The sequence below is a fragment of the Emydura macquarii genome, unplaced genomic scaffold (genome assembly GCF_026122565.2).
Source record: "Emydura macquarii macquarii isolate MOO-44397 ecotype Brisbane River unplaced genomic scaffold, CSIRO-AGI_Emac_v2 contig_67, whole genome shotgun sequence".
NCBI classification, from domain to species: Eukaryota; Metazoa; Chordata; order Testudines; family Chelidae; genus Emydura; species Emydura macquarii.
The window spans coordinates 8185915-8199153 of NW_027130204.1; the positions used below are offsets into that span (position 1 = coordinate 8185915).

At 44.9% G+C, this 13239-nt stretch overlaps 1 protein-coding gene across 7 annotated transcripts in view; it reads left to right on the forward strand.

Annotated features, from left to right (window-relative positions):
• The window catches only part of KAT6B (lysine acetyltransferase 6B), a 177739-nt gene that overhangs the window by 100253 nt on the left and 64247 nt on the right, over nucleotides 1–13239 (forward strand). For all 7 annotated transcript variants that reach the window (XM_067539302.1, XM_067539293.1, XM_067539326.1 and 4 more), the window contains 4 exons: nucleotides 641–762; nucleotides 2581–2696; nucleotides 4200–4341; nucleotides 8190–8351. In XM_067539302.1, the coding sequence (XP_067395403.1) occupies nucleotides 641–762; nucleotides 2581–2696; nucleotides 4200–4341; nucleotides 8190–8351 (542 nt within the window). The remainder of the gene's footprint in view (nucleotides 1–640; nucleotides 763–2580; nucleotides 2697–4199; nucleotides 4342–8189; nucleotides 8352–13239) is intronic.

Here is a 13239-nt window from a genome sequence, read left to right on the forward strand (position 1 = left end):
GGCAGTAGTGCTGTCATTATGATTGTGTGCTGTCAATGCTTATGATGATGGACATTTCAATTCTTCATTTCCCTCTGCTCCATTGCTTTTTCATGACCAGTTCCATCCTGCTGCAGTCTCCACGACACTTGAACTATACTGCTGTAAAATGTCCTTTTTCTGATTATTTTACGTAAGAGGAAATATATTTATAATGTCTGAATGTACATTTAGCATAGCACTAGTCTCCTAATTTTTTTAAAGGATTATTTGTGTAAATTAGCACTTAAGGGGGAACAGGATTTTTATTTTTATAGAGCGATAGCTTTGCAGACTTAGAATACGTTATACATATACTAGTATCCCCTAAAGAGTTTCAGGAGGGTTGTGTTCAGAATTCATTTTGTATAGTTGAACTAGCCTATAAAGGCCTGTAAGAGAGAGGCAAGAAAATACTGAAAATTGCTCATGCAGCTGCAGTTTTAAAAACTAGAGGGTGGGGAGGAGGGTTAGTTGTATAAAGGATTCCAGATCTGAACTAGAATGGGAGTTTCAAAAAGCCATCATTGCCTGCAGTGCTATTTAGGAGCACCACTCAGGAACTGTAAGGCATGTTGTCTTCATGTCTGTGAATAAACCTTCTGCTGGTTTTAAATAACAGATACAGAAATCAAAATAAGCATCAAACAAGAAAATACCGATGTAATTCTGGTGGGGAGCAAGGAAATTGTTACAGAGGATGATGTGGAAGTTTTTAAGCAGGCACGGGAACTTTCTCTGGAGGTAAGACTGGCTGAAAATCACTTCATTAATGAAGTGTGTTGTGGTCAATGCAATTACCTTTATAAATAAACACTGAATTATTTATTTCAGATGTTCATTCAGCCTCATGGTATTTTTGATACTCTCCTTTGATCTAGTGTTTCATACTTGGTGTATGTTGAGTGGAGATGTTCTATATACAGTAATATTGCCTTAGATTGGAGCCCTGTCATCCCAGTGGTGAACCAGATGAGTGATACTTGTGGATTTTAGGTATCTGACTCCTGTGGGCTATTGAAAGAATGAAAGGCTAAAATCCTTATCAGCCCTTTGAAATTGTAGGTGTTGGTCATTAGAGGCTGTGCATTTATACCCTTTTTTCCCTCTATGCTGAAATGAACCAGTCAGAAAAGCCACCAGATAATATCAGTGTCTTATCGCTCTTGTGAGAGGCATGCTAAACCGGGTTTTATGATCAGTCCATAACTTTACTGCTTTACCTTGCCTGGTTATTAAAATACTTATTTAAAATTCTATAAGATTATTATGGTTGAAATGTTTGAACTGGATGTGCCTAAAACTACTGCACTAGCTAGTGCTTACATGCTCTCATTTACAGTGTGTGTTGTAAATATATATCCTGCTGAGGCTGTATTGCTTCCCTTGCTCCTTGTACACTTGCCTTGGGTAAGAGAGCCCCAAATGTACAAACTAAAATTTCCTCTAGCAAAAGGAACTTTTACTTTACACTGTGCCAGTGTAAAAGGACAACATTTTTCCTTTAAGCCTCACTGTGAATGGGCTTTTCACAGGTAGAACTCAAGGAGACCTTGTGCATCAGGCAAAACTGTGTCTCTGAGAGTATGGGGGTGCACATGACAGCACCTGCTACTACAATGTTTTACAGGATTGTGTTATGAACTAGATTTGTGCTCTCTTGTGCAAGCCCTGTTCCACCCCATCAGTCTTTTTTAGGGTAGCCTAGCCTGGCTTTCAGTAATAAACTCCCCCTTGCAGCCCAGCAGTGCAAGTACTGAGACTGTCTGGCATAGACACAAAGTGTAGGTTAGGCACAATCTTAGCCCTAAGTGTTTAGGCCTACTTTGAAATTAGTTTGAAGATTTTACCTCTTCGTTTGCTACTAGCTACTTCTCTTTATAAATACATTCTCATCCCTCTCCCACAATTCAGAGTATATACTGTTGGATTTATTTGATTAAGGTAACCTTCCCCCCACCAAGTCCCCATATAATCTCCTCTGTGGCACCCAGAGGTCATTGGAAGTGAATGGAATACTGTCATCTCAGTTAGTTAACTTATTTTAACACCCTGTGGGCCCTGGAGGTTGCAAATTGAACCCTCTGTACCCACAGTGCCTACTTGCAGGAGGAGTGAGTCCACTTCTGGGGTAAAGCAGGTGTTTCCTTTGTCACCATCCTTCTCCATTTGATTCTGCTGGGAAAGATCTCTTAGAATTTGAGCCAGGTCTCCAGACAGGCTCTACCAACTGCCTGTGAGATTTACTGAATCAGGAAACCTATTTGGCTGTGCCCAACATCTGCCAGCCCTGCCTGTTTTGTGGGTAGCATCACCTAGTGCCAGGACCTCCAGTGGAATGGAGGTTACAGCCAGCTTTTACTGCTGCACTCCAAACCTGGCAGGCTTTCCGCAGCCTGGGTTCTAGCCCCCATGTTTGGCCATTTCTAGAGACCTTTGACAACTAATCACATCTGAGAAGCTTGACGGTTGTCTAATCTTAACCAAATGAAAATGAAAGTGTTAATTGATTCTGTTCTCATTCCCTATAACTGGAACTTTTTGTTTTGTTATACCTGACAGAAAATCGGATGTAAAAATAGCAGTGAAACAAATGGCCGGTACCCTTCAGTGATAGAATTTGGAAAATATGAGATCCAGACCTGGTACTCTTCGCCTTATCCACAGGAATATGCAAGGTAGTAGAGTGATTGGGATTACAGTGTGTTCTAATGTTATGGAGAGGAAGGGGCTTCATTTTGTTCTTTTGTTTCATAGTATTTCAGCTGAGATTAAATTTCACCAACACATTGAGGCAGCACCCAAAACTATTACTTCTCCAGCCCTTCTTTGCAGTCTTATTAATTTTATACGAGTTCCTAGTTGTCCCTTTGTTACAAACATGCTGTAAATCCTGACTTTATTTTTTCCCCAGCTGGTAATTCCCTCTTCCACTGAGAATGAAGTGTATATTGTGAACAGAATACACTGAAATCAAGGGAACAGAAGTATACTTGATTTGACCAATTCATCTTATTAACTATAGGACTTTGTATTGGCAACAGCCTACTTCACTTATTTGTAAATTTTCCTAATTTCTACCACACTGGAGTCTGAGCAAACAGCTAATGTAATCCCACAGGGATTAAATTAAAAAGGGCATTGTGATTCTGGGCTGCAGTTGCCAGAGACATTACGTTATGGAACAGAGAATTGATCATTCCTCTGTATGGTGATGGAGGCAGTTCTCTCTAGAATAGGTTCAGTTTTAGGCATCAAATTACCAAAAAAATGAAGCTATCCCCACAAATAATTACAAGTCTTCAGGGATTATTTACCAGGAAAGATTAAGAACTAAATATGTGCATACATTGGCAAAATGATGATGGAGGCATGGACATAAGTGTCTACAAATACTTGAAGGAAGTAAGCCATTATAATCACCTATATATGATCCCAGGATGTGCTAGTTGCTTTTAGAGCACATGTAAATTGGCCTCTGCTCCAAAGAGATTCGGAGCAGGTCTACAACTACATTGGTGCACTGTAGCGTGTCTGGTGAAGATGCAGTATGCTGGCGGAAGAGCACTCTCCCATCAGCATAATCACTCCACCTCCACGAGAGTCGGAAGCTATGTCAGTGGAAGGGCGTCTCCCACCAACAGCGCCAGTGTGGACAGCGCATAGAATATAATTAGTTTGTGCAACAGTGTCCTGCTGTTTCTCTAGTTTTAAAATGAGGATAAACCTAGTGCTAGAAAATTTACTGCAGGAAACAGTTTTGTTCTGGCAGTATGGGATAGACCAGGTGATCGAGTAGGGCTTCTCTTTCTCTAATTTCTGTGATTTGGTGAGGCAGCTAATGACAGTCCAGGCCATGGATCAGTCAAGATGAGGCATCTTCACTTCTGACTCAGCTGAATCAACTCCACCATGTAATAAAGCCTCTCATCTCATTTTGGAGAAAGTCTTGCATGACTCTCTAATATATATTACTTTCAAAAAATGGATGGATATATTTTAATATAGTATAGTTTAATATAGTAGTGCATTTTTGGTGCACACAAAAGTACAGTTTAATTCAGATATGTTCCAATATTTTGAAAATGTGTGGAGGAAAGGTAGAATATGTGATTTTTTGATCAAGTGTTTAGAACTGTAACAGCACTCTCAAACTCTTCATGGTTTTTATACTTCAACAGACTACCAAAGCTTTACCTGTGTGAATTCTGTCTTAAATATATGAAAAGTAAAAACATTTTGCTAAGACACTCAAAGAAGTGTGGTTGGTTCCACCCTCCAGCCAATGAAATTTACAGAAGAAATGACCTTTCGGTATTTGAGGTAGGTATATCAAATTCCATATTGTTTAAAAAGAAAAACTTAAATGTATTAGTTGATAATGTAACAATTGACGGCCAAGAGTAGAAAAAGATAAAAATGTATTAAATATTTTTCCACTAAGATTCATATTGTACTAAAAAAGTAAGCCTTCTCTCTCTTTTCCCCATCTTTTTTATCCTGCGTACTCATAAGTTATGTAGAACTTAAGAGCTTTCTAGCCTTCTAGTACAGCATGCTTTTAGATGTATATTGAAACTGTATCCTCCAACTACGTTATTTTCCTTTTGGTCAGATGATAAAGCCACTCTCCTTTTTCTCTTTCTACCCATTACATAAGAACAGCCATGCTGGGTCGGACCAATGATCCATCTAGTCCAGTATCCTGTCTCTGACAGTGACCGGTGCCAGATGCTTCAGAGGGAATGAAGCAAACAGGACAATTCTGAGTGATCCATCATCCCGTGTCATCCAATCCCAGCTTATGACAGTCAGAGGTTTAGGGACAGCCAGAGCATGGTCCCTGACCATGTTGGCTATTAGCCATTGATAGACCTATCCTCCATGAACTTATCTAATTTTTTTTGGACCCATTATACTTTTGGCCTTCACAACATCCCATGGCAACGACTTCCACAGGTTGACTATGTTGTGTGAAGAAGTACTTCTTTGGGTGTCCCTAGTTCTTGTGTTATGTGAAGGGGTAAATAGCACTTTTTCTCCATACCCTTCATGATTTTATAGATGATTTATAGACATTCAGTTGTGACACTGATTATTTTGGGAAGGAAGAGAACAATGAGCATGATCATTGGCTGTGTAGTTAGTGCAAAAATAACATTTTCTACATTTAATTTTACAGTTAAATTTTCTGCATGTTGACATGGCTGATTTAGGAGTCCAGAAGGACTAAATTTTGACACTGAAGTTATCTCCCCTACAGAAAGCATAAGAAATATCTCCTGAGGCATTTTGCCGGAGTGTCTTGGGTCCCAGACCAAACTTGTTAGCTATCAGTATTACTTTCACAGCCTGTTACAAGTCTGGCCAAGGTAAACTGCCTTTAATTTAGTTAGTTCAGAAATTAAGCCAAATAGAATATAATCCTTGGTGACATTTTTTGAGCTAACCTTTTAAGGACTTTTGACCACATGGCTCTGTCGTGTAAAGACCCTGGAGCTTAACTAATAAGTATTCTATATCATGGCTTCAAGTGTCCTAGCTGCACCCAATTACCTTAATCTGCTTAGTCATATTTCTTAAGCAGAAAAGACTTCCAGAGTCTTCAGACTGTCCTAATTCTCTCAGAAGAATGGCACAAGTTTTTCTGAATAGCAATACTGAAAAGTAATTCTGAATTTAAAAAAAATGCTTAAAATCAAAGTGATGTGGATGTCACAGATGCCACTATCTAAAATTTTCATACTGTGTAAATATATTTGTTACCTATGCAGGTATGCTTGTCTGTTCTGTGTCTTGAAATATTGATGTGTCCCCATGCAACTGAACCAAACCTTAACACTCGTTCTAGAATTAGTCACGGGTCTCATTTTCTGAACTAAAAGATAATTCTGAATTAAAAGTGCACCAACCCCAGTTTGTGTTTCCTCCCAGATTTTGCTGCTCGTATGATTTTCCCGTGACGTTGGTGAGACACACCTAGTTCTCTCATCCAGAGAGCTACTCCCATCTCCCTTAAACTTTCCCAGAACATAAAAAGCCATACCCCAGTGAGTCAGCAGTGAACATGATTAACTTGTTCCCTTGTACTGGATTGTTCTAACACCTGCTAACAGAGGAGAGCAACAGACGAATCTGCCACCATGTTACTGTTCTATTAGTGGCCATCAAACCCATACATCAAAACTTATTCAGTCCTTCATTTTTCTTTTTTAAGCATTCTTAAGAGTCTCTCAAAGAGAGCCCTGGAAGAGAGAGTATTTTGTGGAAGGCAAATCCAGACTCATCAGATGGCCCTTTTTTTTCCTTCTGTACTTGAGGCACTTGGAAAGTGTTATTGAGACTCTTGGAGATAAATTTTTCCAGTTTGGTTGAAGTGTTGAGTAGGGCCATTACTTCTAATTTAGATAGCTGCAGAAACTCAATGAGGAGTTGATAGAAGTCCTGCAGGCTTCCAACAGGATACAGTGACTGCACCCATTCATTCCTTACATGACAGGACAGAGAAAGGGGATGGGCTCTTATTCTCCTTCTGTTTCTCCAAGAAGCAGAAAATGCCCCAGGGCATCTTATGTTTATGTATGCCTTCCCTCCAGTCAAAACTTTGACAGATCTAAGAGGAGACTCATAGTCATAATTTATTACTCCATTCTAGTCTAGCAACCATTGGTGTCTGCGCCTAATTGAGATTGTAGTTCATTTTTTCCCCATTGAACTGCTGAACAAGCTGGTCTTATCAGAAAGTTAGGGGATGCCTTTCCATTTTCCAATTAATGCTTTTTCACAAAATAGCTTATAAAATGTTTTTAAGGGTTAGCTGTTTCTAGGATATTTTTTAATGGCTAGGAAGTCTTCCATTGAAACAACATAACAATTGGACATTTCCTATTTTAGGACAATTGAAAAACAAAATCTAATGTTCATTGCCAGTATTTTTAGAGGAACTGAAGTGTTGTTAGTTAACCATCACAAGTTTTTTAAAAAATCTAACAAGGCAGTCTTCATCATTTGTTTTTATCACTTATTTGCGTATGTATAAAAAGAGCAAAAAAATCCCCAGTTTCGTTCAAGGGAGTCAGTTGCATGAGTGTGCTTAAAATAGTTCAGAAATTGTTAGGTGCTGTCTGTGAGATTATACATATTAGTATTTACACCAGTAATTCTTAGCTCATAACTTAATTTTTTTAAAGATAATTTACAGATATTGTCTGATCCACACCCAGACACCCACACACTCTGAGATTAGTGCTTGTACAGCAGGTAAAGCTGAGGCTTCCCCAAGCCACACCAGGAGCTGACTCTGGAAGTGGATTAGAATAAAGGAATTGCTTCCTGGTGCTCTGCACAGACCAGTAGGCTCTCTGTGTAAATAAAATGCAGATAGTCCCATCATCAAAGAACTCTAGTTGCAAAGTAATCATTTCCCTGAAGAAGAATCTTGAGGAAGGACTCTGCTGCTTATATTGACTATGCTCTCCATTTCAGGGAGAAACTGATAGTGATCAAAGAAATCTGCATTTGTGCCTAGCCTGTCTGCAACCATCAGTATCACAGCTTGATTCTTTATACTTATAACAGAAGTAGACTAATTATGGTACTTAGCTTGAAAATGTACTTCTCTTGCTCAGTAGCGTCTTTGCTCCAGTGTAGAATTTTTATCTTCTCTAATTATATCTAAAATACTGTTTGTATAATACCAAACTGACTTCCCATTTGCTGGCCCTACATTTCAGGGACTTAGAACAATAGAGTTCAATCTGTACTGCTTTTATAGGGCAGCTCCTTCAATAATGATCCAGACCTTAAGATAGCTTTAATAATGTTTGCATTATCTGCTAATCATATCTGTTTGATTATCGGGGAATAAATGAAAGAGATGTAACCAAGTCTATCTGGAACAATTATCAGATCAAATTAACTTGATTGCTTGATAAGTCTAGATCTTCTGAAAATTCTTGCTAATGTAAACAATTAGCACTAATAGTGAAATTCTAAGTCTTACTAGAGGCCAGAGAATTTCTATTCTGAAGTTAATATTTTTTCCTTAACTTGAAAAATGTGCTTTCTTAGAGGACACTAGAGGTATAAAATACCATTTTATACTAAAATGATGGTGGTGTGGGAAATAATGGTTGTGTGGGAAGTAAATTTATCTATATGATTTTTTTTAGGTTGATGGAAATGTGAGCAAAATTTATTGCCAAAATCTTTGCTTGTTAGCCAAGCTGTTTCTGGACCACAAAACCTTGTATTATGATGTTGAGCCATTCCTTTTCTATGTTCTTACAAAAAATGATGAAAAAGGCTGTCATTTAGTTGGATATTTCTCTAAGGTAAAGCAATATCTCTATATGTTTTTTAATATTAACAATTTGTAATTTTTTCCACTGTTACATTACTTGAATAAAAAGCATAATTTTTATTTCGCATATGTAATTTCAATAACTAATGAAGGCAATTTAACATTTGAAATCCCATCTGCAATTCTCATAAACTTGTTTGCTGTGTCATAGACGCTAACAATCTCTCTCCCTCCTCCCCGACTTACATTAACTGAGAAAAGGTCTATGTGTATTCAGTTAAATCTGTTTTTATTGGTTATCTGGTGACTCTCAATTGTTCAGTTTCACATGAAATCTTTTTCTATATAATTCACTTAGTTACAGATTCTGCACAGATATACTAGGCCTGACTTTCAAAAGCCTTAGATCTACAAAATGTGTACTATTTACAAAACTAGCTATTTACACATACAAAATATGGCCATTCTACTTCGAGTGATTGCTCATATCCATTCCAATATAGATGAGTGCGCGCTCCGTGCACTGGTTCCTGGAACCTTTTTCCTCTTAGCAAACCCTGTAGGGCCGGCTCAGGCACCCCCTGGAGTTCCGCGCTCATGCCGCAGTATATCAGGCGCCACCGGCCCTATGGGCCCTCAGTTCCTTCTTTCTGCCCGTTGACGGTTGCTGGAACTTCTGCCTCTTGCTAACAGTAAGGAGCTTCCCCGTTGTTCTACAGTTGTTTATTAGTTAAGTATAGTACTTAAGTTTGAATAGTAGTTAAGTGTTTGTTAGCCCTCAGGGGCTTAAAATTGGGCTATGCCTGCCTCAACCGGTTTCAAATCCTGTGCCGTTTGCAGCAAGGCATTTCCAATGAGCGACCCTCACGACTGGTGCCTCCATTGTCTTGGGGAGCAGCACTGCAAGGACAAGTGTAAAATTTGCAAGTCCTTCAAGCCGCGGACCCAAAAGGAGAGAGACGCATGCTTGAAGGTCATCCTGATGGAGTCCGCACTCTGGCTGGACTCCGAACCAGTGCGATCCTCTACTGCACCAAGCATCTCCTCGGTGCGGAGCACCCCACCGGCACCAGAGTCATCCCATCAGCAACCTTCGGTGCTGAAAAAGAAGCAGCAGGAAGCCTCCCACAAAGACTCCCCCGCACCGCCTGTCTGGCCGGGGGCCAGTCAGGAGATGCCCCGGCCACGTGCCATGGAGAATACTCCAGCACCAGCATCTCCCCGACTCCTGGTGGTGGGGGAGCGCCACTGCAAGGGTCGTCGACACCGGAGGTGTTTGCTGTGGCACACGCCCTCATGGGCATGCCCACACCTCTGTCCCCCCCCTTGGCCGAGGGCACAGGGACCGGTGTCTCGGGGAAAACCCACGCTGGGTAGCCCCAGTAGGTGGTTGAGACAGGAGTCCAGGTCTCCCCCCTGATGGTTGCGGAGGGTAGAGAGTGCGGGCTCCTCTCCCAGCTCCGACTCTTGAGTCGTCGAGCTCCGCGGCACCAACGGTGGTGTACAGGTTCACGTGTGAGGCGACGCCACTACAGTTCCGCCTAGTTTGGGACCTTGCACCCCAGCACTGAGTCCAGTGCAGCACTGGTCTCAATCCCCGGCACGCAGCCTGGTGTGGATCCCGGTGCCTGACAAGACCCGACACGCTTGGCATCGGTCCCAATCCCTGGCACACAGCCCGGCGCAGATCCTGGCACCTGTGGAGACCAAATGTGCTTGGCACTGGTCCAGATCCCTGGCACGCAGCCCGGCGCGGATCCCAGTGCCCGACGACACAACCAAGCAATGCAGTCCAGATCCCCAGTGTGACTCCTGGCACTAGTAGAGACTCAACGGCACCAGTCCCGATCCCCAGGTCGTAGTCCAGGGAGGATCTTGGTACCAAAAGACTCTGCACTGACGGCACCGCACCACCGGTCAAGGTCCTCGGATTTGGAGCCGGTGTGGAGACGTCACGGCCGGCACCGCTCCCAATCTCCAAGGGGCAAGCGCCATAGCAAGACCTTAGCGCCAAGGCAGAGATTCTATTCCAGCTCCTCCAGCCGCTCGCCCCCCCCACCAGCACTGCAAGTGTCGGCACCAACTATCCTCCCCCTCGTCATCTTGGGGCAGGTCGTCGACGAGGGCTGGCCAGAGCCATAAGCATCGTGGGCACCAGTCCAGCACCTCGGGGTCCTGTGCCCACCATCGGGAGGCTCCCCAGTCGGCACCATTGCTGGCACCGGCGTGGCCACAAGGTCCTTGGCAGTGGCCATACTGGGAGCCTTGGGGGACCCAGACGGGAAAGGGTATGGTCTCGGTCCACTTCTCAGTGGCCCAACCAGCACCACCACCCCTTTATCCCCCCCGAGCCAGCCGGACAAGGGCCATTCCTCAGAGGAGGAATCGGACCCTCAGGAAGGTCCCTCCACGGGGCCGCTCCCACAATCGTCCTCGTCTTTCCCTGATGATGCGGCCGCCAGGGACCATAGGGCACCCCTGCCAGACTTCAAGGCACACCAGGAACTGCTTAAGGGGGTGGCCAGTAATTTAAACCTGGAGCTCAAGGAGCTCTCTGAGGAGGAGGACCCCCTCTTTGGTGTGTCAGGGTCAGCAGGGCCATCCAGAGTCACCCTGCCAGTACACGACAGGGTTTTGAAGCTGGCCAAGGCCCTCTGGCAAACCCCTGCCTCGGTTGCCCCTACATCCAAGGGCGCCGAGAAGAAATACTATGTTCCTGCAGAGGGGTTTGAATTTTTATACAACCACTCTGCTCCGGGGACTCTCATGGTTGATGCCGCCAACCAACGAGACAGGCAGGGGGCCCAGGGCAATACCCCCAAAAATAAAGATAAGACACTAGACCTTTTCGGCCGCAAGGTCTGTTCTACAGGGGCCCTGCAGCTGAGGATCGCCAACCACCAGGCGCTCCTCGGCTGTTACAATTTGAACCTCTGGTCCTCCTTATGGAGGTTCGTGCAGGGATTGCTACAGGACCAAGCAGCGGACTTCACCACGGTCATGGACGAAGGTGCTGTGGTGGCAGGGGCAGCCTTACAAATGGCTAGTGATGCAGCAGACGCTGCTAGCAGGGCCATGGTGTCGGGTATTGTGATGCAGCGCTTTTCCTGGCTACTGTCATCGGGACTGTCTCAAGAGGTCCAGCAGTTCATCCAGGACCTTCCTTTCGATGGCACTGGTCTCTTTTCCGAAAAGACCGATGACAAACTGCACCCCCTAAAAGACTCAAGGGCTACATTGAAATCATTAGGGCTATACACCCCACAGGCCTCGAGGCGTCAGTCTCAGCCACAAGCCCAATGCCAGCCCCAACCTGCCCATAGGCCGCCTCCCAGACCCACCCAACCCAGGAGGGGTCGGGACAGATATAGACCGCCTAACTGGCACGACCGCTCGGGGTCCTCGGTGGGCCCCCTAACAAGGCCCAGCCAAGGGGCGTAATAACAAGCGGCAATTTTGATGGTGCCCCTGAGGGTGGCACTTTGACCGTTCCCCTGGATCTGACCCTACCATTCACCCACAGACTCAGGCCGTACTACACAGAGTGGCAAAACATCACCTCAGACCGCTGGGTCTTCGGTGTAGTCCGCAGGGGCTACACCCTTCAACTCATGGCCTTCCCCCCGGACTCTCCCCCAATCCCATCCCTCTTCAGGGACCCTTCTCACGAGCAACTCCTCATACAGGAGGTGAACTTTCCTTCTCCTCGGGGCTGTGGAAGAGGTTCCACCACAGGAAAGGGGTTCTACTCACGATATTTCCTCATTCCCAAGGCAAAGGGGGGCCTGAGGCCTATATTAGACCGCCGCCGCCGCCTGAACAGATTTATCAGATGCCTCAGGTTCCATATGGTTTCCCTAGCGTCCATCATTCCCGCTCTGGATCCAGGGGACTGGTACGCTGCCCTCGACTTAAAGGATGCTTTTTTTCATATTACCGTCCTTCCCGGTCACAGACGTTTCCTCTGGTTTGTGGTAGCTGGCTGCCACTACCAGTTTTCAGCCCTACCCTTTGGCCTCTTGTCCACCCCCAAGGTATTCACGAAGTGTATGGCGGTGGTGGCAGCACACCGGCGCTGCAGAGGGGTTCAGATCTTCCCCTGTCTGGACAATTGGCTGATTCAGGGCAAGTCCAGGCCCACATGAGGAACAGCCTGGCATTCATCTGTGCGACATGCACCAGACTGGGGCTGCTCATCAACGAGCAGAAGTCCACTCTCACCCCGGTGCAGTGCACAGACTTTATCGGGGCCACCCTGGACGCCATCCAGGCCAGAGCCTTCCTCCCACAGCCTCACTTTGAGGAGATGCTGCCATAATCGACAACCTCCACAGGTCCCCCACGATGACAGCCAGGCACTGCCTTCAGCTGTTGGGACACATGGCAGCCTGTACATATGTTGTGAGGCTGGCTCGCCTCAAACTCAGACCCCTCCAAGCGTGGTTGGCCTCGGTATATGCACCAGCCAGGAACTCTTTGAACAGAGTAGTCATGGTTCCCACTCAGGTACTGACCTCCCTGGATTGGTGGAGGGACCCAGGGGAAGTACTGAGCGGAGTTCTCTTCAGAGACTTAGCACCATCAATAACCCTTATCACAGATGCCTTGGATGGCTGGGGGGCCCATAGCAGCAGCGACCTCAGCACCCAGGGGCTCTGGTTGGCAGAGGAGGTATCTCCACATCAATGTCCGGAATCTCAGGGCAGTCTGCCTAGCCTGCAAGGTGTTCCTCAGATTCCTGAGGGGCAGGATAGTGCAGGTCCTCACGGACAACACAGCAGCCATGTTTTACATGAACAGGAAGGGGGAGTGCGCTCCTCGGCCCTTTGCCAGGAGGCCATTCGACTTTGGAACTTTGCAGTGAGGTACGACTTCCATATATCTACCTCTCACCTCCTGGGGGTCAGGAACGACGAGGC